We start from the raw sequence: 25,780 nt of genomic DNA, 5'->3' as shown, positions 1-25,780 counted from the left end.
ATTTTTATGCATTAACCTTGTATCCTGTATGCAAAATTCTTTATTTTGAAGATTCCTTAAGACTTTCTACATACAAAATTCTGTCTTAAGCAAACAGTTTTGCTTCTTACTTTTTTTTTTTTTTTTGACGCAGGGTTTCCCTCTGTCACCAGGCTGGAGTGTTTCAACGTCAACTCACTGCAGCCTTGACTTCCCAGATTCAAGTGATCCTCCCGCGTCAGCCTCCCAAGTAGCTGGAACTATAGGTACGCACCAACATACCCGGCTAATATTTGTGTTTTTACAACTAGTCAGGGTTTCACCACATTGCCCAGGCTGGTATCAATCTCCTGGGCTTAGGAGATCCACCTGCCTCAGCCTCCAAAGTGCTGGCATTACAGGCATGTGCCACCATGCCCAGGGGGGTTTACAGTTTTTCTCAACCTTTGAAAGACGTTTCATTGTATTGTTTCTGTTAAGAAGTAAGCAGTCATTTTTATCTTTGCTCCTCTGCATGCAACGAATCTTTTTTCGGCTTTTTTTTTTTTTTTTTTTTTGAGACGTCACCCATGCTGGAGTGCAATGGTGCAATCTTGGCTCACTGTAACCACCTCTGCCTCCCAGGTTCAAGTGATTCTCCTGCTTCAGCCTCCCGAGTAACTGGGACTACAGGCACATGCCACTATGCCCAACTGATTCTTGTATTTTTAGTAGAGACGAGGTTTCACCAGGTTGGCCAAGCTGGTCTTGAACTCCTGACCTCAGGTGGTGGTCCGCCTGCCTCAGCCTCCCAAAATGCTAGGATTATAGGCGTGAGCCACCGTACCCAGCCTCTTCTGGAATGTTTAAGATGTTATTTATTTCTTGTTTCCAGCAACTTAATTATGATACAGCATGGTATGGTTTTCGGTTTAGTAGATTTAAGATTATGAGTTTTTGGGATCTCTGAATTATTTTTCATCAACTTTAGAAATGTTGTGATTATCTTTTTGTATTTCTACTGTTTTTCTTCTCTCCCTCCTCCTGTAACTCTAATTACATATACAGTAGACTAGTTGATAATGACCAACAGATCACTGAAGGATTTTTATTCTGGCTTTTTCCCACCGTGTCTGTTTAAGCCTAGATAATTTCTCTTACTGTATCTTCTAATTCAATATTCTTTTCTTATGAAGTGTCTAATCTTTGATGAGGCCTATCCAGTAAAATATTCATTGTCAAGATTGTATTTTTTTGGTTTTACTTGGTTTTTCACAGCTTACATTTCTCTCATTATGTTTATGTTTCCTTTTAAATCCCTAGGCATATTACTTTTTTTTACATTTTTGAGAGTGATGGGGTCTCACTTTGTTGCCCAGGCTCAGACTGATCACAAATTCCTGGCCTCAAGCGTTCCTCTCAGCCCAACCTACAATCACTTTTTTCCATTTTGTTTTTTGAACATTCATATCATGATATAATCACTCTTTTAAGTCCTTGTTTATTAATTTAAATATCTGTATTATTCTGGGGTCTGTGATAGTGACTCCTTTCTCCTGGTAATGAGCCACCATTTTCCTTTTTCCTATACCTAGTAACGTTTTAATTGGATGCTGAGCCACTGCAACTAACCAAGCCTGGCTAATTTTTGTATTTTGTGTAGAGATGGGGTTCTGCCATGTTGCCCAGGCTGGTCTCATGGTGGCACATAGATATGTGTCTAGACTTTGCTCTCTTCCTCTGTTCTATAGGCAATTAATCACCGTGTAGGTCAGCTTGATCCTTTCAAGGCTTTCTTTTAAATTTTGTTAGTATCGGTCTAGAAAGGCTTTGAGGGCTGATTTGGCCCTAGAGCAGGCATCCCCAAACTTTTTACACAGGGGGCCAGTTCACTGTCCCTCCGACCGTCGGAGGGCCACCACATACTGTGCTCCTCTCACTGACCACCAATGAAAGAGGTGCCCCTTCCTGAAGTGCGGCAGGGGGCCAGATAAATGGCCTCAGGGGGCCGCATACGGCCCGTGGGCCATAGTTTGGGGACGCCTGCCCTAGAGTGTGACCCTTCTGGGTTCCACACTAATTATGTCAGTATTCAACTTGTTCTTTCCACTCCAACTGGTAAGAGGTTGCACATCTCCTACAGAGAAAAACTCAGTAGTTATTTTTTGCATAGCTCACGAATTTTCCTTAAGAAAATGCAACTTTATGCCGGGCGCGGTGGCTCAAGCCTGTAATCCCAGCACTTTGGAAGGCCGAGGCGGGCAGATCAGGAGGTCGAGAGATCAAGACCATCCTGGTCAATATGGTGAAACCCCGTCTCTACTAAAAATACAAAAAATTAGCTGGGCATGGTGGCGTGTGCCTGTAGTCCCAGCTACTCAGGAGGCTGAAGCAGGAGAATTGCCTGAACTCAGGAGGTGGAGGTTGCAGTGAGCCGAGATCGCGCCATTGCACTCCAGCCTGGGTAACAAGAGTGAAACTACATCTCAAAAAAAAAAAAAAAAAAAAGAAAGAAAATGCAACTTTACATTCAGCCATACTCACCAGACCCCCTATTTATAGAGCTGTTCTCTCCACTCCAAGACTCTTCCCAGCATATTCCAACTACCTAAGCATCTCTCCCACTCTGAGCTCTGTCTTCTCAGCTCAGTTGGAAGACCACTGCTGAACTTCGTTATTCCTCTGTGAGTCAGTCCTGTAAGTGATCCTAGCTGAAATAATTCTAGGCTTACCTTGTTTCCCATTTTTAGGAATCCCAATCCTATGCTACCTTTCATCCAATGTTTGAAAGTTTTTCATATGTATTTTATCCTGTTTTTCTAGTTGTTTTGGCAACAGGGCTAATCCAGTACCAGTTATTCTCATGAACAAAAGAAGTACTTATAGTTGACTTTTTCATGTTACGGCACTGAACTTCCTATATATTTAAACCAATATTTATTTCTATATTCTCAGATTCATAGAAAAGACTACATATACAAGTCTGAGCATAGTGGTTCACACTTGCAATTTCAGCACTTTGGGAGGCCAATGCAGGCAGATCTCTTGAGCCCAGGAGTTTGAGATCAGCCTGGGCAAGATGAGACCCCATCTCTACCAAAAATACAAAAATTAGCCAGGCTTGGCTAGGTATGGTGGCTCACACCTGTAATCCCAGCACTTTGGGAGACCAAGGCCAGCAGATTGCTTGAGGTCAGGAGTTCAAGACCAGCCTGACCAACACAGCGAAACATCATCTCTACTGAAAGATAACAAAAATCAGCTGGCATAGTGGCACATGTTTGTAGTCCCAGCTACTTGGGAGGCTTGGGCAGGACAATCGCTTGAACCCAGGTAGCAGAGGCTGCAGTGAGCCAAGATCATGCCACTGCACTCCAACCTGGGTGCCAGAGCAAGACTCCCTCTCAAAAAACAAAATAAATTAAAAAAAATAGCCAGGCTTGGTGGTATGTGCCTATAGTCCTTACTACTCAAGAGGCTAGAGTGGGGGAAAATCACCCGAGCCTGGGTGGTAGAGGCTGCAGTGAGCCATGATCATACTACTATAACCCCAGCCTAAGCAACAGAGTGAGACTCTGTTTCATTTAAAAAAAAAAAAAAAAAAAAAAAGGTGTTTTTAAGTTTGGAAGATAAGCAGTTCCTGACTGAATGTTTTTCTTACATGTATTAGTTTTCTAGGGCTAACATAACAAAGTACTTTAAAAAAAAAAAAAAAACCCACAGAAATTTGGTCAGGCACAATGGCTCATGCCTGTAATCCCTGCACTTTGGGTGGCTGAGGTGGGCGGATCACCTAAGGTCAGGAGTTGGAGACCAGCCTGGCCAATATGGCGAAATGACATCTCTACTGAAAATACAAAAATTAGACGAGTGTGGTGGTATGCAACTGTAGTCTCAGCTACTCGGGAGGCTGAGGCAGGAGAATCACTGGAACCTGGGAGGCGGAGGCTGCAGTGAGCACTGCACTCCAGCCTGGGAGACAGAGCAAGACACTGTCTCAAAAAAACAAGAACAGGCCGGGCGCAGTGGCTCACGCCTATAATCCCAGCACTTTGAGAGGGCGAAACGGGTGGATCGCAAGGTCAAGAGATCAAGACCATCCTGGTCAACATGGTGAAACCCCGTCTCTACTAAAAATACAAAAGTTAGCTGGGCATGGTGACGCACGCCTGTAGTCCCAGCTCAGGAGGCTGAGGCAGGAGAATTGCCTGAACCCAGGAGGCGGAGGTTGCGGTGAGCCGAGATCGTGCCATTGCACTCCAGCCTGGGTAACAAGAGCGAAACTCCGTCTCAAAAAACAAAAACAAAAAAACAAAACAAAACAGAAAAAACAAAAACAAAAAACACCACACACAAATTCATTGTCTCACAATTCTAAAGTCTGGAAGTGTAAGATCAGGGTGTCAGCAAGGCCGTGTTCCTTTGAAAACTATAGAAGAGAATGCTTCTTTGCCTCTTCCTAGCTTCTGCTTGTCATCATCAATCCCTGCTGTTCCTTGTCTTGCAGGTTTATTACTTTAATATGTGTTTCTGCCATCGTCACATGGCCATCTTCCGTTTATGTCTTTCTCTCCTCTTCTTGTAAGAACAGTCATACTGGGCTGGCCGTGTTGGCACACAGTTATAATTCCAGCACTCTGGGAGGCCTAAGTAGGCAGATCATTTGAGGTCAGGAGTTTGAGACCATCCTGGCCAATACAGTGAAACCCCATCTATACTGAAAATTCAAAAATTAGCCAGGTACAGTGGCGCACGCCTGTAATCCCAGCTGCTCAGGAGGCTGAAGCAGGAAGAATCACTTCAACCAAAGAGGCAGAGGCTGCAGTAAGCGGGAATTACACCACTGCATTCCAGTCTGGGCAAAAGAGTGAGAAACAGTCATATTGAATTAAGGCCCTTTATGATGATCTCATCTTGACTGTATTACATCTGCAAAGACCTCATTTCCAAATAGAGTCACATTCAGGTATTACAGGCTAGGACTTTTTTTTTTTGTTTAAAGGCTTGTCAAGTGAAGCAGTGGGAGTGGAGAAGGAACAAAGAAATCTGTAACTGGTTGTGATCAATTAGCTGTAAACACCACTGCACTAGGACCAGCCCAGGCTAGGACTTCTACATATATTTTTGGCAGACACAATTTAACCCACAATACTGGTGATGCTTTCCTGACTTTTCCAAGTATTCTGCCATGAATACTACTAGTTAGTGAAGCTTAAAAAACAATAAATCTTTTACTAAAATCCAGGAAAGGGTAAATGCCAGGCCTGCAAGAAAAGGGACCAGTTAGGTAGGATACCTGTGAGTATGGGTGTGTGGAGGTTATAGGAAAACTACATAATCAGCTTTCTCTTTCTGTAAGCCCAGGGGCCTTGCTAGTCAAAGCATCTTTGACCATGTCAGCTGGCTTGCTATTGCAGGAAACAAAAATAGAACAATAAATTGCTAAAGGATTAACTTTTTTTTTTTTTTTTTTTTTGAGATGGAGTCTCGCTCTGTCACCCAGGCTGGAGTACAACAGTGTGATCTTGGCTCACTGCAACCTCTGCTTCTCAGGTTCAGGCGATTCTCCTGCCTCTGCCTCCCAAGTAGCTGGAACTACAGGCACACACCACCACATCCAGCTAATTTTCTTGCATTTTTAGCATTTTTAGTCGAGATGGAGTTTCACCATCTCGGCTAGGATGTTCTCTATCTTCTTGACCTCGTGATCCGCCCACCTCAGCCTCCCGAAAGTGCTGGGAAAAAAGGCATGAGCCACTCACTGCACAGAGCCAGGATTTACTTCTTAAACCTTTGATTATTCCTTTAATATTCTTAGGAAATCTTGCCTTTCTCCTTGGGAAACTGGGACCCACTGGAAACAGGAAAGGACTACATTCCTCCCCACAACACCTTTGTATTTTCTCACTTCTCTTAATATTCTGTGAACCTTAAATGGGTTTTATTTAGGTGGCTGGGATACAAGCAAGTACAAGGAAGGCTGAAGAACACTGATTACTTAACAAATACAAGAAAAAGCATTTTTTTCAGCCAGGTGTGGTGGCTCACACCTGTAATCCTAGCACTTTGGGAGGTGGGTGGATGGCCCGAGCTCAGCCGCCATGCCTGGCCAAGAAAAAAATTTTTTTAAGGTGGCTCAGCTCTTCTCTTCCCACCAAAAATGCCAACCAATTCCATCCCCTTGCTTTAACAAAATTCATCAATTTCCCCATAATTAGCCAACAAAAATAGAAAAGGAAAAAAACACTTCATATTTGTATGTCTGTATGCTTAACGTATTGAGATTTTTTACTGTTTTGAGTAATGAAACTACTTCATTGTCCTATTCAACAGCAGTTGAATTGATCAGTTAGCCCTTCTCAAGGCAGAGTTAATTAAAAAGATAAGGCAAGTTTTTCTACCTCACTTTTTATAATTACGTGTATCAGCTGAAATGTGTATTTTCAGCTAAAGAGAAACAATTCCTAAACTATTCTATAAAATCTAAGCAATTAGGCTGGGTGTGGTGGCTCACACCTGCAATCCCAACACTTTGGTAGACCCAGGTGGGAGTATGGCTTGAGACCAGCCTAGACAACATAGTGAGACCCCCCTCAAAAATCTCTACAAAAATGTGTTTAGAAATTTGCCAGGCAAGGCCGAATGCAGTGGCTCATCCCTGTAATCCCAGCACTTTGGGAGGCCAAGGCGGGTGGATCACCTGAGGTCAGGAGTTGGAGAACAGCCTGGCCACCATGGCAAAACCCCATCTGTTCTAAAAATACAAAAAAGTAGCCAGGCGCAGTGGCAGGTGCCTGTAATCCCAGCTACTTGGGAGGCTGAGGCAGGAGAATTGCTTGAACCCAGGAGGCGGAGGTTGCAGTGAGCTAAGATCACACCATTGCACTCCAGCCCGGGCAACAGAGTAAGACTCCGCCTCAAAAAAAAAAAAAAAAAAATACTAGCCAGGCGTGGTGGAGTGCACCTGTTGTCCCAGCTACTCAGAGGGTGAGGTGAAAGGACCATTTGAGCCCAGGAGGTCAAGACTGAAGTGAGCTATGATCACATCACCGTACTCTAGCCCGAGCCATAAAGGGAATTCCTGTCTCAGGCAGGGAAAGCATTGAGGTGTCATCACTGTCATCATTTGGTTAAATCACTCAAAGTTAAAGCTATGTTCTGCCAAAAATAAGAAACCATGCCTGTAATCCAGCATTTTGGGTGGCCAAGGTGGGGGGACTGCTTGAGCGCAGGAGTTTGAGAACAGCCTGGGCAACACAGCAAGACCTTGTTTCTACCTAAGATTTAAAAAAAAAAAAAAAAAAAAATGGGGAGGTCAAGGTGGGTGGATCACGAGGTCAAGAGATCGAGACCATGGTCAACATGATGAAACCCCGTCTCTACTAAAAATACAAAAAATTAGCTGGGCATGGTGGCATGTGCCTGTAATCCCAGCTACTCAGGAGGCTGAGGCAGGAGAATTGCCTGAACCCAGGAGGCGGAGGTTGCGGTGAGCCGAGATCGCGCCATTGCACTCCAGCCTGGGTAACAAGAGCGAAACTCTGTCTCAAAAAAAAAAAAAAAAAAAATTAGCCAGACGAAGTAGTGTGCCTGTAGTTCCAGCTACTGGGGGGATGGGGAGGGTCCTGAAATGGGATCAGTTGACCTAGGATGGCGAGGCCACTGCTCTTAAAAAATAAAAAAGCGTAAACCAAAAATAAAATTCTAAGCCCCCAACCAACTGAATGAAGGTGAACCCTTCTTTTCTCAAAAGTAAACCTGAAACCCCAGTTCAGGCCATGCTGGGAATGGGTGGTCAGGCCTGCTTCATTATACTCTCTTCCCGTTAGAATTCTGGCACAGCTGACTAACATTAACATTAAAACCGGCTGCGTGTGGTGGCTCACGCCTGTAATCCAAGCCTGGGGGCCAGGGCGAGTGGATCACCTGAAGCTGGGAATTCAAGACCAGCCTGACCCACACGGTGAAACCCTGTCTTCAAACAAACAAACGAACAAAAACATTAAAACAGAGACCTTAGGACTGACAAAAGAGGCCTGGCGCTGTGGCTCATGCCTTTAATTCTAGCACTTTGGGAGACAGAGGCGGGCAGATCACAAAGTCAGGAATTTGAGACTAGTCTGGCCAACATAGTGAAACATAGTCTCTGTTAAAAATACAAAAAATTAGCCGGGTCCGTTGGTGTACACCTGTAATCCCAGCTACTTGGGAGGCTGAAGCAGGAGAATCACTTGAACCTGGGAGGCAGAAGTTGCAGTGAGCTGACATTGTGCCACTGTACTCCAGCCTAGGCAATAGAGTTAGACTCCATCTCAAAAAAAAAAAAAAAGAAGAAAAAAAGGACTGACAAAACAGACTCTTGGTAGCAATAAAATACCAATATGACAGACAGCAAACCCTAAAAGAAGTCCTCAGGAGCTGGGTATGGTGGCTTACGCCTGTAATCCCAGCACTTTGGGAGGCTGAGGCGGGCAGATCACAAAGTCAGGAGTTCAAGACCAGTCTGGCCACCATAGTGAAACCCCATCTCTACTAAAAATACAAAAAAAATTAGCCTAGCCGGGTGTGGTGGTATGTGCCTGTAGTTCCAGCTACTTGGGAGGCTGAAGCAGGAGCATCTCATGAACCCGGGAGGCAGAGGTTGCAGTGAGCTGAGATTATGCCATTGCACTCCAGCCTGGGCGACAGTGCGATACTTCCCTCTGTCTAAAAAAAAAAAGTATTTCAGGATTATTTTGCTCCCCTCCTTTTTTTTTCCCCCCCCCGTTGACACAGAGTCTCACTGTATTGCCCAAGCTGGTCTCAAACTCCTAGGTTCAAACAATTCTCCTCCTTTGGCCTCCAACAGTGCTGTGACTACAGTCACGAGCCATCATGTCTGGACCAAAATATATAGCTTTGACATATTTTGAAATGGCTCTGCAAAGCTGTCTCTTTAAGTTTGTTTTTTTTTTTTTTTTGAGACGGAGTTTTGCTCTTGTTACCCGGGCTGGAGTGCAATGGCGTGATCTCGGCTCACCGCAACCTCCACCTCCTGGGTTCAGGCAATTCTCCTGCCTCAGCCTCCTGAGTAGCTGGGATTACAGGCATGCGCCACCATGCCCAGCTAATTTTTTGTATTTTTAGTAGAGACGGGGTTTCACCATGTTGACCAGGATGGTCTTGATCTCTTGACCTCGTGATCCACCCGCCTCGGCCTCCCAAAGTGCTGGGATTACAGGCTTGAGCCACCGCGCCCGGCCTTCTTTAAGTCTTGTAAGAAACATTTAACATTTACAGTGCTCAGCTTTGCGTAGATGTTGGGGGTGTTGAGGTCTAGTGAGCAGAGAAGACTCTTGGCCAGACAGACGGCTTCTCACTGGCAGGATGCAAGGGTCTCCACGCGCTAGATAGCAAGGAGCTGCAGCCTACGGCCAGCCATCACGAGATCTCCACCGGGGACCTGGGTTCTCTGTGTAGACAGTTCCAAAGGAGGCTACCCCTGAGAGCCCTCAACCTCAACCTCAGGGCAGGCCCCTCCTGGAAACGCCTAGGAACCACAGAGTCAGGGCAGCAGAGACTCCAGACTTCAGCTTGCTCAGCTAACAGCACCCTGGGTGCCATGTCACAGAGAATCCAGGAGTCCTACCAAAGTGCCACCAAGTGGCTAGTGGAGACCCAGGTGAAGGCCAGAAAGAAGAAGGGGTACAAAAGGGCAGTGGCACCCCAGCTCACAGCCTGAGCCAGAGGAGGACCCAGCTGTCTGGAGCCACAGACCCCTGGGCATCACTGCCTCTCTGCCCGGACAGGCTCATGTGTCCAAACACTACAGCGGTGGAGGCGGGAGGCTGCCTTCCAGAGCCCCTACTCCTTGACAGAGCCTCTCTGTCTACCAGCGAGTCTGACAGTGGACTAAGTCTGCGAGAGGGCAGGAATTCAGCATCTCCAGAAGCTGTTCCAAGAGCTGGATAAAACCATTACGGCTTTAGAAAATGATGAAATGACACTCTCATTCATGACTGAGGAAGTGCCCTGCAGGAAACAAGCCCTGTCTGACCACCAAGGCTTCATACCCAAGAATGTCTGTGCTTCTCCATGAGCTTCCACTAGGAAGTCATGAGTACCCCGGGCCACTGCTAACAAGGACTGCCTAGCAAGGGGCTGAGAGCTCCCCTGCTCCAGCCACATCTGGACCCATCAGTGACTGCCTGCCACAGCCTGAGTGAGACTGTCTTGGGGAGACCTTGCAAAGGTGGGGAGAATTGTTCCTTCTACTCCCCCAGGGAACTCTTGAGCTTAGAAATTCATCGTATACTTGACCAGGAACCTGGTATTTGCTTCATCTATCATGTGAAGTGCCAGCATCAGATGATTGAGAGCTCTGAATCTGTGTACCCAGGTGCCTGGTTTTTGCCTGGTTTTTGCGGAGTCATCCACAGAGTCACTCGCCCACTTGTTTCTGGTGCCAATGATCTTGGGGGCACCACTCTCATCCCTGCTTTCCCTACCAGGGACCCGGAGGAAGGCATAGGAGACAGTTCCAGGCTTATGACCCTGGGCTCACAGGTAACTATTTGTATGCTCAAGGCAGAGCACTGTGGGTGTGCCGGAAGGGGTAGCTCTGTTCAAGAGCAACTTCTGCCCTTTGTAAATTATTTAAGAAACCTGCTTTGTCATTTTATTAGAAAGAAACCAGCCTGTGACTTTCCTAGATAACACTGCTTTCTCATAATAATAAAGACTGTGCCGGGCGCGGTGGCTCAAGCCTGTAATCCCAGCACTTTGGGAGGCCGAGGCGGGTGGATCACGAGGTCAAGAGATCGAGACCATCCCGGTCAACATAGTGAAACCCCGTCTCTACTAAAAATACAAAAAATTAGCTGGGCATAGTGGCACGTGCCTGTAATCCCAGCTACTCAGGAAGCTGAGGCAGGAGAATTGCCTGAACCCAGGAGGCAGAGGTTGCGGTGAGCCGAGATCGCGCCATTGCACTCCAGCCTGGGTAACAAGAGCAAAACTCTGTCTCAAAAAAAAAAAAAAAAAAAAGACTGTTTGCAGCCAGGAGTGGTGGCTAACGCCTATAATCTCAGCACTCTGGGAGGCCAAGGTGGCAAATCATGAGGTCAGGAGATCAAGATCATCCTGGCCAACATGGCGAAACAGTCTCTACTAAAATACAAAAAATTGGCCAGGCATGATAGCACCCACCTGTAATTCCAGCTACTTGGGAGGCTGAGGCAGGGGAATCTCTTAAACCCAGGAGGCAGAGGTTGCAGTGAGCCAAGATCATGCCAGTGGCTCACACCTGTAATCCCAGCACTTTGGGAGGCTGAAGTTAGGAGTTCAAGACAAGCCTGGTGAAACCCCATCTCTACTAAAAATACAAAACAGCCAGGTGTGGTGGCAGGGCACCTGTAATTCCAGCTGCTCAGGATGTGAAGGTTGCAGTGAGCTGAGATCATGCCACTGCACGCCAGCCTGGGTGACAGAGCAAAACTCTTTTGGTGGTGGGGGGATGTTTGCATTTGGTGGACAAAAAAAGAAAAACAAAACAATTTACAGTCTAGGGCAGGCATCCCCAAACTGCGGCCCCCTGAGGCCATTTATCCGGCCCCCCGCAGCACTTCAGGAAGGGGCACCTCTTTCATTGGTGGTCAGTGAGAGGAGCACAGTATGTGGCGGCCCTCCAACGGTCTGAGGGACAGTGAACTGGCCCCCTGTGTAAAATGTTTGGGGATGCCTGGTCTAGGGTATAATTCCAGCACTTTGGAAGGCTGAGGTAGGTGGACTGCTTGAGCTGAGGAGTTCCAGACAAGCCTGGACAACAGAGCGAGATCCCATCTCTAAAAAATAACAAAATTTTTTGAAAAGAAACATTTGCAATTTATTCTCTCAGAAACCTGTTACTCGGAGGTTTTATCTGCATAATATGAGCCTTGGTCTCCACACCCCTATCTTAACCCAGACACTGGTGTCTGTTGATTCCAAGGATTTAAATAAACTCAACCAATTGCCAGTCACCAAATCTTTGAATCTACCTATGACCTGGAAGACCACCCCCCTCACCCTTCGAGTTGTCCCAACTTTCCAGATCAAACCAACGTATATCTTACACACACTGATCGATGTCTTATGTCTCCCTAAAATGTAGAAAACCAAGCTGTAGCCCGACCACTTTAGGCACATGTTCCCAGGATCTCCTTGGGCTGTGTGGCATTGGCGCAGAATAAATCTCTTCAAATATTTTTCAGAGTTTGACACTTTTCATTGACAAAAGTATCAAAATTCGTCAGTACATTACTCTATTAATTCCATCACTAAACACTGCCTGCTGCGTATCAGACACTGGACTGGACACTACAGCTACACAGTCCCTTCTCTTGGCACACTCTCAATCAACTAGTGAGCGTCAATTAGTTGAAACAAAGGGTAAGAGGAAAAGGAAAAGAGAAAGTCAGAGAAGTCTTCCTGGGGAAGACCATTCCAAAAGCAGTCTTCCAGAGCAAATAAGTTAACTTAGCAGGCCACAGCAGAGATGCAGTCTTCAAAGGAAAGGAAATGCAAAGTCAATGAGGCAAGCAATAGCAATGGATGACCCAGACGGTAACAACAGAGGTTAACAACAGGAGGTGACTCCAGTCAACAACAGTAGAGGGTAACAACCCATGGTCATTGCAGAAAGCTCAGTGTTGCTGAAATAGCAAGCCCTGAGCAGAGAGTAAAAAACCAGGCTGGGCACGATTTCTTTTTTGATTTTGCACCACTGCCACTTGGCGATGGATAACTCTGTTGCAGGGAGTTGTCCCATACATAACAAGCATTGATGCAGTAGAGGCTGGCAGCACCCCCAAAATGAACAGTAGTGATAACCATAAAGGTCTCCAGACTTGTCCCTGGGAGCAAAATTACACCCCCCCACCCCCCAGCAATTGGGCTGGAGACACATCAAAAAAACACTTCAGGAGGCTGGGCTCAATGGCTCACACCTGTAATTCCAGCACTTTGGGAGGCCTAGACTGGTGGATCACGAGGTCAGGAGTTGGAGAACAACCTGGCCTAGATGGTAAAACCCTGTCTCTACTAATAATACAAAAATTAGCTGGGTGTGGTGGTGTGTGCCTGTAGTCCCAGCTACTTGAGAGGCTGAGGCAGAAGACTCACTTGAACCTGGGAGGCAGAGGTTGCAGTGAGCTGACATTGTGCCACTGCACTCCAGCCTGGGCTACAGAGCTAGACTCCATCTCAAAAAACTAAAACAAAACAAAACAAAACAAAAAAAACAAAAAACAAACAAACAAAAAAAACACACACAAAAAAACCAAACACTTCAGGAAAGACCGGGCGTAGCAGCTCACGAATGTAATCCCAGCCATTTGGGATGGCTGAGGTCAGAAGTTCGACACCAGACCAACCAACATGGTGAAACCCCGTCTCTATTAAAATACAAAAATTAGGCCGGGCGCGGTGGCTCAAGCCTGTAATCCCAGCACTTTGGGAGGCCGAGGCGGGTGGATCACGAGGTCGAGAGATCGAGACCATCCAGGTCAACGTGGTGAAACCCCGTCTCTACTAAAAATACAAAACATTAGCTGGGCATGGTGGCTCGTGCCTGTAATCCCAGCTACTCAGGAGGCTGAGGCAGGAGAATTGCCTGAACCCAGGAGGCGGAGGTTGCGGTGAGCCGAGATCGCGCCATTGCACTCCAGCCTGGGTAACGAGAGCAAAAACTCCGTCTCAAAAAAATAAATAAAATAAAATAAAATAAAATAAAATACAAAAATTAGTCCCAGGTACCTGGGAGGATGAAGTGGGAGAGTTGTTTGAACCCTGGTCTCCATACCCCTATCTTTTTTTTTTTGGAGATGGAGTTTCGCTCTTGTTACCCAGGCTGGAGTACAATGGCGCGGCCTCAGCTCACCACAACCTCCGCCTCCTGGGTTCAAGCAATTCTCCTGCCTCAGTCTCCTGATTAGCTGGGATTACAGGCACGTGCCACCATGCCCAGCTATTTTTTTTTGTATTTTTAGTAGAGACGGGGTTTCACCATGTTGACCAGGATGGTCTCGATCTCTTGACCTCATGATCCACCTGCCTCGGCCTCCCAAAGTGCTGGGATTACAGGCGTGAGCCACCGCGCCTGGCCCATACCCCTGTCTTAACCCAGGCACTGCGTTCTATTGATTCTAGGGATTTAAATAAACTCTCAACCAATTGCCAGTCAGCAAATCTTGCACTCCAGCCTGGGTGACAGAGTGGGACTCTGTCTCAAATTTGGTATTTTTAGTAGAAACAGGTTTTTTCCATGTTGGTGGAGTTGGTCTCGAACTTCCAACCTCAAATGATCTGCATGCCTCGGCCTTCCAAAGTGTTGAGATTACAGGTTTCAGCCACTGCACCCAGCCTATACCAACTAACTTTCTAGTAACTTCCTAGGTCAGTAACATTACTATAAAATTCTCAAAACGTACATGAGTGGTTGGTTCTTACAGTTCAGTAAGTCAGAGTTTCTAAAACCTTACATAATAAAGGGTACAAACCATTTTTCCAAGCCATCCTCAATACATAAACACCGATTTTATATCCAAATACAGTGGTAGGGAGTCATAAATGCCCCGGAGGCAGTCCATAATCCCTAAATTCAGAACCTGTGTTCTAAGTTCTAAGCCCACGTATAGTAAAGCACCTCTAAGGCCAGGCACGGTGGCTCACGCCTGTAATCCAAGCGCTTTGGAGGCCAAAATGGGCGGATCACTTGAGGTCTGGAGTTCAAGACCAGCCTGACCAACATGGTGAAACCCCGTCTTGGGGGGAAAAAAAAAAAGGGCAGAAAAGCACCTCTAGCAACAATATTACAATGCAGGAGTCTTTTATAAGCTTAGCTCATCTAAACTGATTATCTCCTTCCTTAGCTGGACCCACCAAAATTCAGTTTTCTTTCTAGAACTTTCCATTTCTAATTCCCTTCATTCCAACTTCACTAACCACAGTGTCAGAAATCTGGGTGACATATGCGACTCCTCTTCTTACGTTAAATTTGTTGTCATTATTATACAGACAGCGTTAGTTGCTCTGCGCCTCCAGATTGCACAAGTCCCTCGGTCTCACCCAAAATACTACCGTTGCTTTCTAAGCAATGAAATATACACGTAGGCAATGCACTATTGCCATTCAATTAGTGAGTTCTGGATAATGGAGATACAAAAATAAACACATTTTCTACTCTCAAGAAGCTTACAGGCATTGGAGGTGGGGAAGCATAAAATGAAAAATTAAAACAAACTGAAAAGATGTGTGAGTCAACTCAGGTAGAGGGAGTCAATGAGAAGGTTCTTAAGAGCCCGAAGACCCATTTCCGAGAAAACTCTAGTTCACCTCATAATTTGCATGGTTAATTACAAACAGCATTCGCTCTCTTGCTTTGCCCTTCAGCTGTTTTAAGTGTTTACAAACTGTCTCCAAAAATAGATGTGAATTTCCCTCATGGCAGAGATCGTAACGAATTTATCTATCCACTTTCTCACAGCGCCACTCCGTCCCTTACAGCAGGAATGCAATCAAGATTTGTCAACGGTTCACTCAAACTAACAGGAGTGGCTGGACTACGCACACTTAGGTAATACGTACACGTGTCAAAACGGCAGAAAAGCAACCTCAATTTCAGAAAAACAAACCATATTCCTTTTGGAAGGCCACCTCTGCCACAGGCAGCCAAAGCGCTTGCATGGGGTGAGGGGTGGTGGGAATGGTACTAGAAGCCTCCCCCAGATAAAAACAAAAGGCTCCATCCAATCGCCTCAAACACGCTCGGAAACCTCCATGACCCGCCAGCTCAGAGCAGGGGGCCAGCTTGACCAGAGGCCGCACCACTCCCCACTTAAAGCGGTGAGTCCGGGCGGGGAAGGGAAGGAAGCCTGCGATGGGGGCGACTCGGTCGGTCCAGCGCTTTCCCTCTCCCTTCTCTCGTCTTACCTGCTTGGCCAGGAACCTGCCCAGTTCACTGCGGCTCTTCTCATTCTTGGCTGCGATTAGCCGCAGCGGCGCGGCCGCCACCTCCATCAGGAAGTGCTCCATGACCCAGGGCCCTCACCTCGAGCGGCCACCTGCGCTCCCTGCTTCACAGCCAGCGTCCCCAAGCCGCCGAGGCCCCAGTACCGAAGCAACCACCGACTACGCCCCCAGGAAAGGCGCCCTCGACTCCGGAGCGACACCGTGAGAGCTGCAGCACATGTGGGTGAACACACGGCGTTTGACGTCATCAGCTCGGGACCGCGACGCGGCGCCTTTCTGGCCCCGCCCCCTCTGCGGCGGAAACGCCGCTCTTTAATGTCCCGCCATTTCCGGGAGGGAAATGGAGGCAAAAGTCCAGGCGGTTTCGATTCTAGAGTTATGGGAGCTCGCGAACACAGCACGTGGCGAAACAGAGAAAAGAGTGCGCTAGGCCGGGGAGAAAAAGGCTCCACGGGCCTGTGATTATCAGCCTACGGCGCCTTCCCTTTGCCTGAACACACGGGAAGGAAGATCAGCTGTGAAAGAAAAGCTGACTCTCGGCCAGGTGCGGTGGCACATGTTTTTATCCCAGCACTTTGGGAGGCCGAGGCGTGCAGATCACTTGATGTTAGCAGTTCGAGACCAGCCTGGGCAACATGGCGAAACTCCGTCTCTATTAAAAATACAAAAATTAGCCCAGCGTGATGGCGCGCCTGTAATCTCAACTACCTAGGAGACTGAGGCAGACCAATCATTGAACCCAGGAGGCGGAGGTTACAGTGAGCCGAGATCGCCCAACTGCACTCCAGCGGGGGAACAGAGCAGAGTTTTCTGTCTAAAAAAAAAAAAGGCCGGGCGCGGTGGCTCAAGCCTATAATCCCAGCACTTTGGGAGGCCGAGGCGGGTGGATCACGAGGTCGAGAGATCGAGACCATCCTGGTCAACATGGTGAAACCCCGTCTCTACTAAAAATACAGAAAAATTAGCTGGGCATGGTGGCGCGTGCCTGTAATCCCAGCTACTCAGGAGGCTGATGTAGGAGAATCGCCTGAACCCAGGAGGTGGAGGTTGCGGTGAGCCGAGATCGCGCCATTGCACTCCAGCCTGGGTAACAAGAGCGAAACTCCGTCTCAAAAAAAAAAAAAAAAAAAAAAAAAAAAAAAAAATCTGATTCTCCCCTTTTGTTTTTTCTTCTCTTTGTAAGACTCAGTCTCGCTCTTGTCCGCTGGGCTGGAGTGTAATGGCGCAATCTAGGCTCACTGCAACCTCCGCCTCCCGGGTTCAAGCGATTCTCCTGCCTCAGCCTCGCGAGTACGTGGGATTGCAGGCGCCCGCCACCACGTCCAGCTAATTTTTTGTGTTTTTAGTAGAGACGGGGTTTCACCATGTTGGCCAGGCTAGTCTTGAACTCCTGACCTCGGTGAACTGCCCACCGCGGCTTTCCAAAGTGCTGGGATTACAGGCCTGAGCCACCGCGCCTGGCTGATTCTCCCCTTTTTGTTAGTGGTGGCAGTTAGCCGGTGTAGAGATAGGGGTCAGCAAAAGAGAACTGCTTTCTTCTGAGCAGTTCTTGCCTCCTCAGACGAGAGAATTCCATGCAGGGCATAAGGCAGAAGAGACCTAAGCAAGTTTTACAGTAGGAGTAAAAGTTTATGAAAAGGCTTTAGAACAGGAAGGAAAGGAAAGAAAAGGAGGAAAGTAGAACTTGGAAGACGGCCAAGCAGGCGACTTGAGAAACCAAGTGCTCATCTTGACCTCTTGACTTGAGGCTTTTTTGAGACAGAGTTTTGGTTTTGTCACCCAGGCTGGAGTGCAATGGCTCAATCTCACTGCAACCTCCGCCTCCTGGGTTCAAGCAGGTCTCTTGCCTTAGCCTCCGGAATAGCTGGGATTACAGGCGCCTGCCACCACACCCGGCTAATTTTTGTTTTTTGGTTTTTGTGGGGTTTTTTGTTTTGTTTTGTTTTGTTTTGTTTTTTTAGAAAGTTTCGCTCTTGTTGCCCAGGCTGGAGTGCAATGGCACGATCTCAGCTCACTGCAGCCTCCACCTCCCGGATTCAAGCAATTCTCCTGCCTCAGCCTCCTGAGTAGCTGAGATTACAGGAATGTGCCATCACGCCCAGCTAATTTTGTAGTTTTAGTAGAGACGGGGGTTTCACCGTATTTGTCAGGCTGGTCTGGAACTCCTGACCTCAAGCGATCTGCCTGCCTAGGCCTCCCAAAGTGCTGGGATTACAGGTGTGAGCCACCAGGCCTAGCCACTTTCTGTATTTTTTTTTTAGTAGAGACTTGGTTTTACCATGTTGGCCAGGCTGGTCTTGATCTCCTGACCTCAGATGATCTGCCCACCTCCCATAGTGCTTGGATTATAGGCATGAGCCACCGCCCCCACCCTGACTTCAAGTTTTATATGTTGGCATATTTTATATGTTGGCATACTTTAGGGAACTTGGATTGCCTCTCCCGACTCCTGAGATCTTATGGGGAAGCTGCTCATCAGTTTCAGCTGTTTTCTTTTTTTTTTTTTTTTTTTTTGAGACGGAGTTTCCCTCTTGTTACCCAGGCTGGAGTGCAATGGCGCGATCTCGGCTCACCGCAACCTCCGCCTCCTGGGTTCAGGCAATTCTCCTGCCTCAGCTTCCTGAGTAGCTGGGATTACAGGCACATGCCACCATGCCCAGCTAATTTTTTTGTATTTTTAGTAGAGACGGGGTTTCACCATGTTGACCAGGATGGTCTCAATCTCTTGACCTCGTGATCCACCCGCCTCGGCCTCCCAAAGTGCTGGGATTACAGGCTTGAGCCACCGCGCCCCGCCCCCCTCAGCTGTTTTCTATTAGGAGGCTGCCTTTCTCTGGCTATGTGAACATTAGAGGAACAGTTAACAACTGCCTGACTGTCATTTGGTGGTCACCCAATACTCCTGGTGTGTGTGGGGTGGGGAGCCGTCTCCTGCCCTGATCACATCTAACTAGCTACCTACTTTAACATTCTGACCCAGCAATTCCCCTTGTAGGACTCTAGCCTATGGAAATTCTCACATAAGTGTGACAAAGTCACCCCTTGCAGCTTTCTTAATACAGATACTGGAAGAAAATGTTCAGTATGAGAATATTTAAATAAACTATGGGGTGTGACAGAATATTCTGGAAATCCTAACAGTTGAGTACATAACATTAAAAGTGCACCTGTGGGCTGGGTGCAGTGGCTCAGGCCTGTAATCACAGTACTTTGGGATGCCAAGGTGGGGGTGGGGGTGGGGCAGATCATGAAGTCAGAAGTTCAAGACCAGCCTGGTCAACACCCCCATCTCTACTAAAAATAAAAAATTAGCTGGGCGTAGTGGTGTACACCTGAAGTCCCAGCTACTCAGAAGGCTGAGACAGGAGAATTGCTTGAACCTGGGTGACACAGGTTGCAGTGAGCCAAGATGGTGCCACTGCACTTCAGCCTGGGTGACAAAGCAAGACTCCATCTCAAAAAAAAAAAAAAAAAAAAAAAAAAAAAGGGCTGGGCGCGGTGGCTCACGCTTATAATCCCAGCACTTTGGGAGGCCGAGGCGGGTGGATCACGAGGTCAAGAGATTGAGACCATCCTGGGCAACATGGTGAAAACCCGTCTCTACTAAAAATACAAAAATTAGCTGGGCATGGTGGTGAGTGCCTGTAGTCCCAGCTACTCGGGAGGCTGAGGCAGGAGAATTGCTTGAACCCAGGAGGCGGAGGTTGCAGTGAGCCGAGATCGTGCCATTGCACTCCAGCCTAGGTAACAAGAGTGAAACTCTGTCTCAAAAAAAAAAAAAAAAAAAAAAGAGAAGTCAATCTTGAAAGCTCATAAAGGGAAATTTTTTTAATGTATCCTATCTCATATGTGAATTGTACCACTGGGTAACTAAATAGAAGATGATGACATGTCTCTTCCTGAGCATAGTCCACCTAATTTGAAAAATAATTGACAAAATTGGAGTACCACTATTTTGCAACCCCCAATTAATCCATTGGTCTAGGCATTAATTATCAATGGCTGCTAACATAGCAAAAAGGGCAAAAAGACTTGGCTTACTTTGGCTCTTGATGCAAGAATGTAATGCTGTCTATAGTCTTACCAAAAGGATCAAACCTCCTATCCAGCTGTCTTTTTTATTTTTGAGATGGAGTCTTGCTCTTGTTGCCCAGGCTGGAGTGCAATGGCACAGTCTTGGCTCACTGCAACATCCACCTCCCGGGTTCAAGTGATTCTCTTGCCTCAGCCTCCCAAGTAGCTGGGATTACAGGCATGTGCCACTAAGCTGGGCTAATTTTGTAGTTTTAGTAAAGATGAGGTTTCTCCTTGATTAGGTAGGTCTTGAACTACAGACCTTAGCTCATCCGCCCACTTTGGCCTCCTAAAGTGCTGGAATTACAGGCGTGAGCCACTGAGACTGGCCAGCTAATTTTTAATATTATTATTATTTTTGTGTTTTGTAGAGACAGGGTTTTGCCAAGTTGCCAGATGTGGGGCACATCCCTGTAATCCAAACACTTTGGTAGGCTGAGGAGGAAGATTGCTTGAGCCCAGGAGTTTAAGACATGGCAACATGGCAAGACTCCGTCTCTACAACTAATTTCTTTTTCTTCTTCTATTTTGTTTGTTTGTTTGTTTGTTTGAGACAGAGTTTTACTCTTGTTGCCCAGACTGGAGTGCAATGGCTCAATCTCAGCTCACTGCAACCTCCTCCTCCTGGGTTCCAGTGCTTCTCTTGTCTTAGCCTCCTGAGTAGGTAGGATTACAGGCGCATGCCACCACACCTGGCTAAATTTGGCTAAATTTTGTATTTTTAGTAGAGACGAGGTTTCATCATATTCATCAGGCCGGTCTCAAACTCCTGACTTCAAGTAATCCTCCCACCTCGGCCTCCCAAAGTTTTGAAATTACAAGCGTGAGCCACAGTGCCCAGCCCAACAAATTTCTTTAAAAAATTAGCTAGTGTGCTGGCAGACACCTGTGGTCTCAGCTACTTGGGAGGCTGAGGTGGGAGGATCCTTTGAGCACAGGAAATTAAGGCTACAGTGAGCCGTGATCATGCACTGCACTCCAGTCGGGGCGACAATGAGATCTTGTCTAAAAAAACAGTTGGTGTAGTGGCTCACATCTGTAATCCCAGCACTGTGGGAGGCCAAGGCGGGCAGATCACCTGAGGTCAGGAGTTCAAGACCAGCCTGGCCAACATGGTGAAACCTTGTCTTTATTAAAAATACAAAAATTAGCTAGGTGTGGAGGTGACCAACTGTAGACCCAACTACTCAGGAGGCTGAGGCAGGAGAATCACTTGAACCCGGGAGGCGGAGGTTGCAGTGAGCTGAGATCGCCCCATTACACTCCAGCCTGGGCAACAAGAGTGAAATTCTGTTTCAGAAAAAAAAATTAGCCAGCGGTGGTGGTCGCTCGCGTCCCTGGTCCCAGCTACTCTGGAAACTGAGGTAGGAGGATCGCTGGAATCCTGGAGGCAGAGGTTGCAGTAATCCAAGATCGCGCCACTATGCTCCAGCCTGAGCGACAAAGCGATACCTAGTCTGAAAGCAAAAAAAAAAAAAAAAAAAAGGCCGGGCGCGGTGGCTCAAGCCTGCAATCCCAGTACTTTGGGAGGCCGAGGCGGGTGGATCACGAGGTCAAGAGATCAAGACCAACGTGGTCAACATGGTGAAACCCCGTCTCTACTAAAAATACAAAAAATTAGCTAGGCATGGTGGCGCGTGCCTGTAATCCCAGCTACTCAGGAGGCTGAGGCAGGAGAATTGCCTGAACCCAGGAGGCGGAGGTTGCGGTGAGCCGAGATCGTGCCATTGCACTCCAGCCTGGGTAACAATAGCGAAACTCCGTCTCAAAAAAAAAAAAAAAAAAAAAAAAAAAAAAAAGCAGCTAAGTGGACAAACAAGAGGAAATGGGTAGGGATGAACACAGGAAGAATATAAGTAGCCGAGGATGGTGGCCTTATTTTCGCACCTATCAATGCTCAGGCTGAGCTCCTGACTCTATTCCTACCTACGCACCCCCAGTTCCTACAGGTTCTATAAGACAAGTCAGTTATTCCACCCTCTAAAAAGCTCTTCTCTCTTCTGCCCCCGCTAGACTAGTATCCTCTCCTTAAGGCTCCCAACACCGAAGCTAAGTTGTCTCTCTATCATCCAGGAACGCGTCTGACGGCAGGGAACAGATTTATTCAGCTTAATCGAGCCCGGCACTTTTTGTCTAGCACGGAGCTGACAGCAGAATGCAAATAAAGGACTAAATAAATGACAGACTACTCAAGGTTTCCTTTCTCCTTCGCTGGAACTTCTCAGGCCACGCCCCTAACTCAACTCAGGCCCGCCCCTTCCGTATCGAAGCTCCGCCCCCTCTCCGTCCCCGCCACCTTTTACACCCCGCCCCTTTCTCTTAAAGCCCTAGGAAGACTACTGGTGTTTGGCGCCAACCGTGTTTTTTTTTTTTTCCCTTCCAAAGGCGGGAACTAGTTGTGAGCGCTACGACGTGCTTTGCGTCTGATCTGATTGGCCATAGGCACTCAGTCCCGCCTCCGTACCCTAATTGCGCTCTGGTATTGGTGGAGATGCCAGGGAGACCTCGGTGGGCAGAAAGGAACCGGGGTTGTCTTGGGCCAGGCAGGGCGGGTAAATTGCGGTAGGGGCCCGGTCCGTGCGGGGCTGCTAAGGAAGAGGCTGCATGGTGCGGTAGTCCCCCGAGCGGAGGTCGGCGGCCCCCGAGAAGCCAGAGAGTCGGAGGGAGTGCATCTGGAGCGGCCAAGTAGGTCGGGGAAGGGCAGTGCCGGAGGTCTGGCCCGGCGGTAGTTACGTTCCCTCTGCCCCCGGTACAGCTTCTGGGCTTGCACCCTGCGTCTTTCTGTGGTACCTCGAGAGGGTCTGGGCGGGGGCTAGTGGCGGGCGCGCCGAGGAATTACCCCTTTGGCCGCTCGCCCTGCCCCTCCCCCATCCACTCTCTCCCTGGAATATACTCTTAAAAGCTTTCGGATGGAATTCTTTGGAGAAATGAGTTTCCTGGAGTGTCAGATGGTCATTGATGTTGGATGTTTCTGAAACACTTATTTAGGCATCAAACCAACAAGCCTAAATAAGTTTATTTTTATCTCTGCAGCGCCTAGATCCATCCCTCGCACATAGTAGGCCCTAAATGGTATCCACTTCCCTTGTCCTCTCAAGGTGCTGGAATTACCGGCGTGAGCCACCGTGCCTGGCCTCTGTTAGACGTCTTTATCTGGATGTCCTGTACGTAACTCAACATGACTTCGTTGGTTCTCCATTGCAATTAAAGCACGACTATCCTCCAGAGCTAGAAACATGAGAAACGTGTTTAACAAATTGGAAATTTCATTAATTCAACAGATATTCTTTTATTACTTGCCATTCTACCAGGCTCTCTGCTGAGAGCTGGGGGGGGATACAGTGAGAGTTGGGGAACAGAACAGAGATGGTTCTAGTCTTTTCTTTTCTTTTTTTATTGTTTTTTCCAATTTGTGTTGTCACCAATTTTTTTTTTTTTTTTTTTTTTTTGAGACGGAGTCTTGCTCTGTTGCCCAGGCTGGAGTGCAGTGGCGTGATCTAGGCTCGCTGCAACCTCCGTCACCCAAATTCAAGCGATTCTCCTGCCTCAGCCTCACAGTACCTGGGATTACAGGCTTGCACCACCGCACCCGGCTAATTTTTGTATTTTTAGTGGAGAGGGGGTTTTACCACGTTGGCCTCAGCCTCCGAAAGTGCTGGGATTACAGGTGTGAGCAACCACGCCTGGCCTTAGATACTCTTTAACTGATCTGAGGATAGGCTAGATTTTCTCCGATAGTACTTTGGATGATTCCATCTTCACTTGATTTGACATGCAGTTTTGTGTGTATGTGTGCACGTGTGTGTGTGTTTTGTTGCTTATCTTTCCATAGCTTTCTGACTTGTTTTCACTAGAAAATAACTCCCTTTGGTAATGTGATCTTTTTGTTGTTGTTGTTGTTGTTGTTTTGAGACAGAGTTTCACTCTTGTTGCCCAGGCTGGAGTGCAATGGCACGATCTCGGCTCACCGCAACCTCCACCTCCTGGGTTCAGGCAATTCTCCTGCCTCAGCCTCCTGAATAGCTGGGATTACAGACACGCGCCACCATGCCCAGCTAATTTTTTGTATTTTTAGTAGAGATGGGGTTTCACCATGTTGACCAGGATGGTCTCGATCTCTTGACCTCGTGATCCACCCGCCTCGGCCTCCCTGGTAATGTGATATTTCATCATACTATGATTTAGGAAAACCGGCATAATTGGATTTGACAGTAAATGTGCATGTGTAAGGTGTGAGAAAAACCCAGAATCGTACATAGAAAACCTTCCCCCAAACTAAGAGGGAGCCAAGAGACCAAAGAATGACTCAGACAAGTCCAGCTTGGGAAATAGATACACTAATAGGTTTATTTATTACAAGGTACTCCTGAATGGCAGCAGGACAACTTTAGAAATTCATGCTGCCGGCCGGGCGTGGTGGCTCAAGCCTGTAATCCCAGCACTCTGGGAGGCCGAGGCAGGTGGATCACAAGGTCAAGAGATCGAGACCATCCTGGTCAACATGGTGAAACCCCGTCTCTACTAAAAATACTAAAAATTAGCTGGGCATGGTGGCGCATGCCTGTAATCCCAGCTAATCAGGAGGCTGAGGCAGGAGAATTGCTTGAACCCAGGAGGCGGAGGTTGCGGTGAGCCGAGATCGTGCCATTGCACTCCAGCCTGGGTCACAAGAGTGAAACTCCGTCTCAAAAAAAAAAAAAGAAAGAAATTCGGGCTGCCCTTTGTTTATAAAATGCTTTTAAGTTGACTTTCCGGCTCATTGCCTGCTGTGTTTAAGCCATGAGACTGTTTTTCTTGGTAGGTTCTCAGGGTCATTTGCTCTTCAGTTGAGTACCATGGCCTTGGCTCACCTCCTGTCCTTCAGGATTCAGGCAGCATACAAACCCCCTCCACTACTTAAGCTTATATGTCAATTGGTGAGAGCAGAAGTATGCAGGTGCAGGCTTGCTAATAATTTCATGCCCCCAAGTGGCCATAAGCATCATTCATTGGATTTTACTGGTAGACTAGAGGATGCAAGATATGTTAGTGAAGAGGGGTGGGTTCTTTTTTTTTTTTTTTTTTTTTTTTTTTTTTTGTGATGGAGGTTCGCTCTTGTTGCCCAGGCTGGAGTGCAGTGGCATAATCTCAGCTCACTGCAACCTCCACCTTCTGGGTTCAAGCGATTCTTCTGCCTCAGCCTCCCAAGTAGCTGGGATTACAGGCACTCACCACCACGCCCTGCTAATTTTTGTAGTTTTAGTAGAGATGAGGTTTCACCATGTTGGCTAGGTTGGTCTTGAACTCCTGACCTCCGGCGATCCACCTGCCTCAGCCTCCCAAAGTGCTGGAATTACAGGCGTGAGCCCGGCCTGGTTGTTTGTTTGTTTGTTTACTGTTTTGGATTCTTAAATGTTTCTAGTTTTTCCATAAACAACACTGGTAACTATTTTATGTGAAATTGGGTCAAAGAGTATTGTAACATTTAAACATTTCATCAAATTTTTAATCAAATCAAAGCTATTGCCAAATTGCTTTTGTGGAGCTTTTACCAGTGTACACTTGAGAGAGCTATATGAGAGTACCTCTTTTCTCATACCCTTGTCAACCTAGTGTACTATCAAACTTTGTTATTTGCTTATCTTACTGTGTTATTGGTGAAAACGTTTCAGGAGTCTCCCAAACCACCCCTAAGTTTGATGATTTGCCAGACTTACAGAATTCACTATGTAGTTGTACTCACAGCTATAATTTAGTAAAATGAAAGGATACACAGCAGTCA

At 47.2% G+C, this 25,780-nt stretch overlaps 2 protein-coding genes and 1 pseudogene across 9 annotated transcripts in view; 2 read left to right on the top strand and 1 right to left on the bottom strand.

The window, feature by feature from the left end:
• Positions 1-16,183, bottom strand: part of MDN1 (midasin AAA ATPase 1) — a 183,287-nt gene extending 167,104 nt beyond the window's left edge. For both annotated transcript variants that reach the window (XM_074397695.1, XM_074397696.1), the window contains exon 1: positions 15,907-16,183. In XM_074397695.1, the coding sequence (XP_074253796.1) occupies positions 15,907-16,008 (102 nt within the window). In that variant the 5' untranslated portion in view covers positions 16,009-16,183. The remainder of the gene's footprint in view (positions 1-15,906) is intronic.
• Positions 5,263-10,036, top strand: LOC104650628 (protein PIMREG pseudogene; annotated as a pseudogene).
• Positions 16,184-22,515: 6,332 nt separating the features above from the next.
• CASP8AP2 (caspase 8 associated protein 2) overlaps positions 22,516-25,780 on the top strand; it is a 32,358-nt gene continuing 29,093 nt past the window's right edge. For 3 of the 7 annotated variants that reach the window (XR_012517241.1, XR_005578880.2, XM_039467837.2), the window contains exon 1: positions 22,519-22,704. The gene's annotated coding sequence lies outside the window, so the exon portion shown is untranslated. Of the gene's footprint in view, positions 22,705-23,117; positions 23,184-24,047; positions 24,173-25,780 lie in introns of those variants that run through there. The other 4 variants (XR_012517240.1, XR_012517238.1, XM_039467836.1 and 1 more) reach the window with 3 other exon arrangements.

Source organism: Saimiri boliviensis, chromosome 4, assembly GCF_048565385.1.
Source record: "Saimiri boliviensis isolate mSaiBol1 chromosome 4, mSaiBol1.pri, whole genome shotgun sequence".
Taxonomy (NCBI): Eukaryota; Metazoa; Chordata; class Mammalia; order Primates; family Cebidae; genus Saimiri; species Saimiri boliviensis.
Note: the sequence above shows the minus strand (reverse complement) of the source record. Positions and strands in the feature narration are given on the sequence as shown.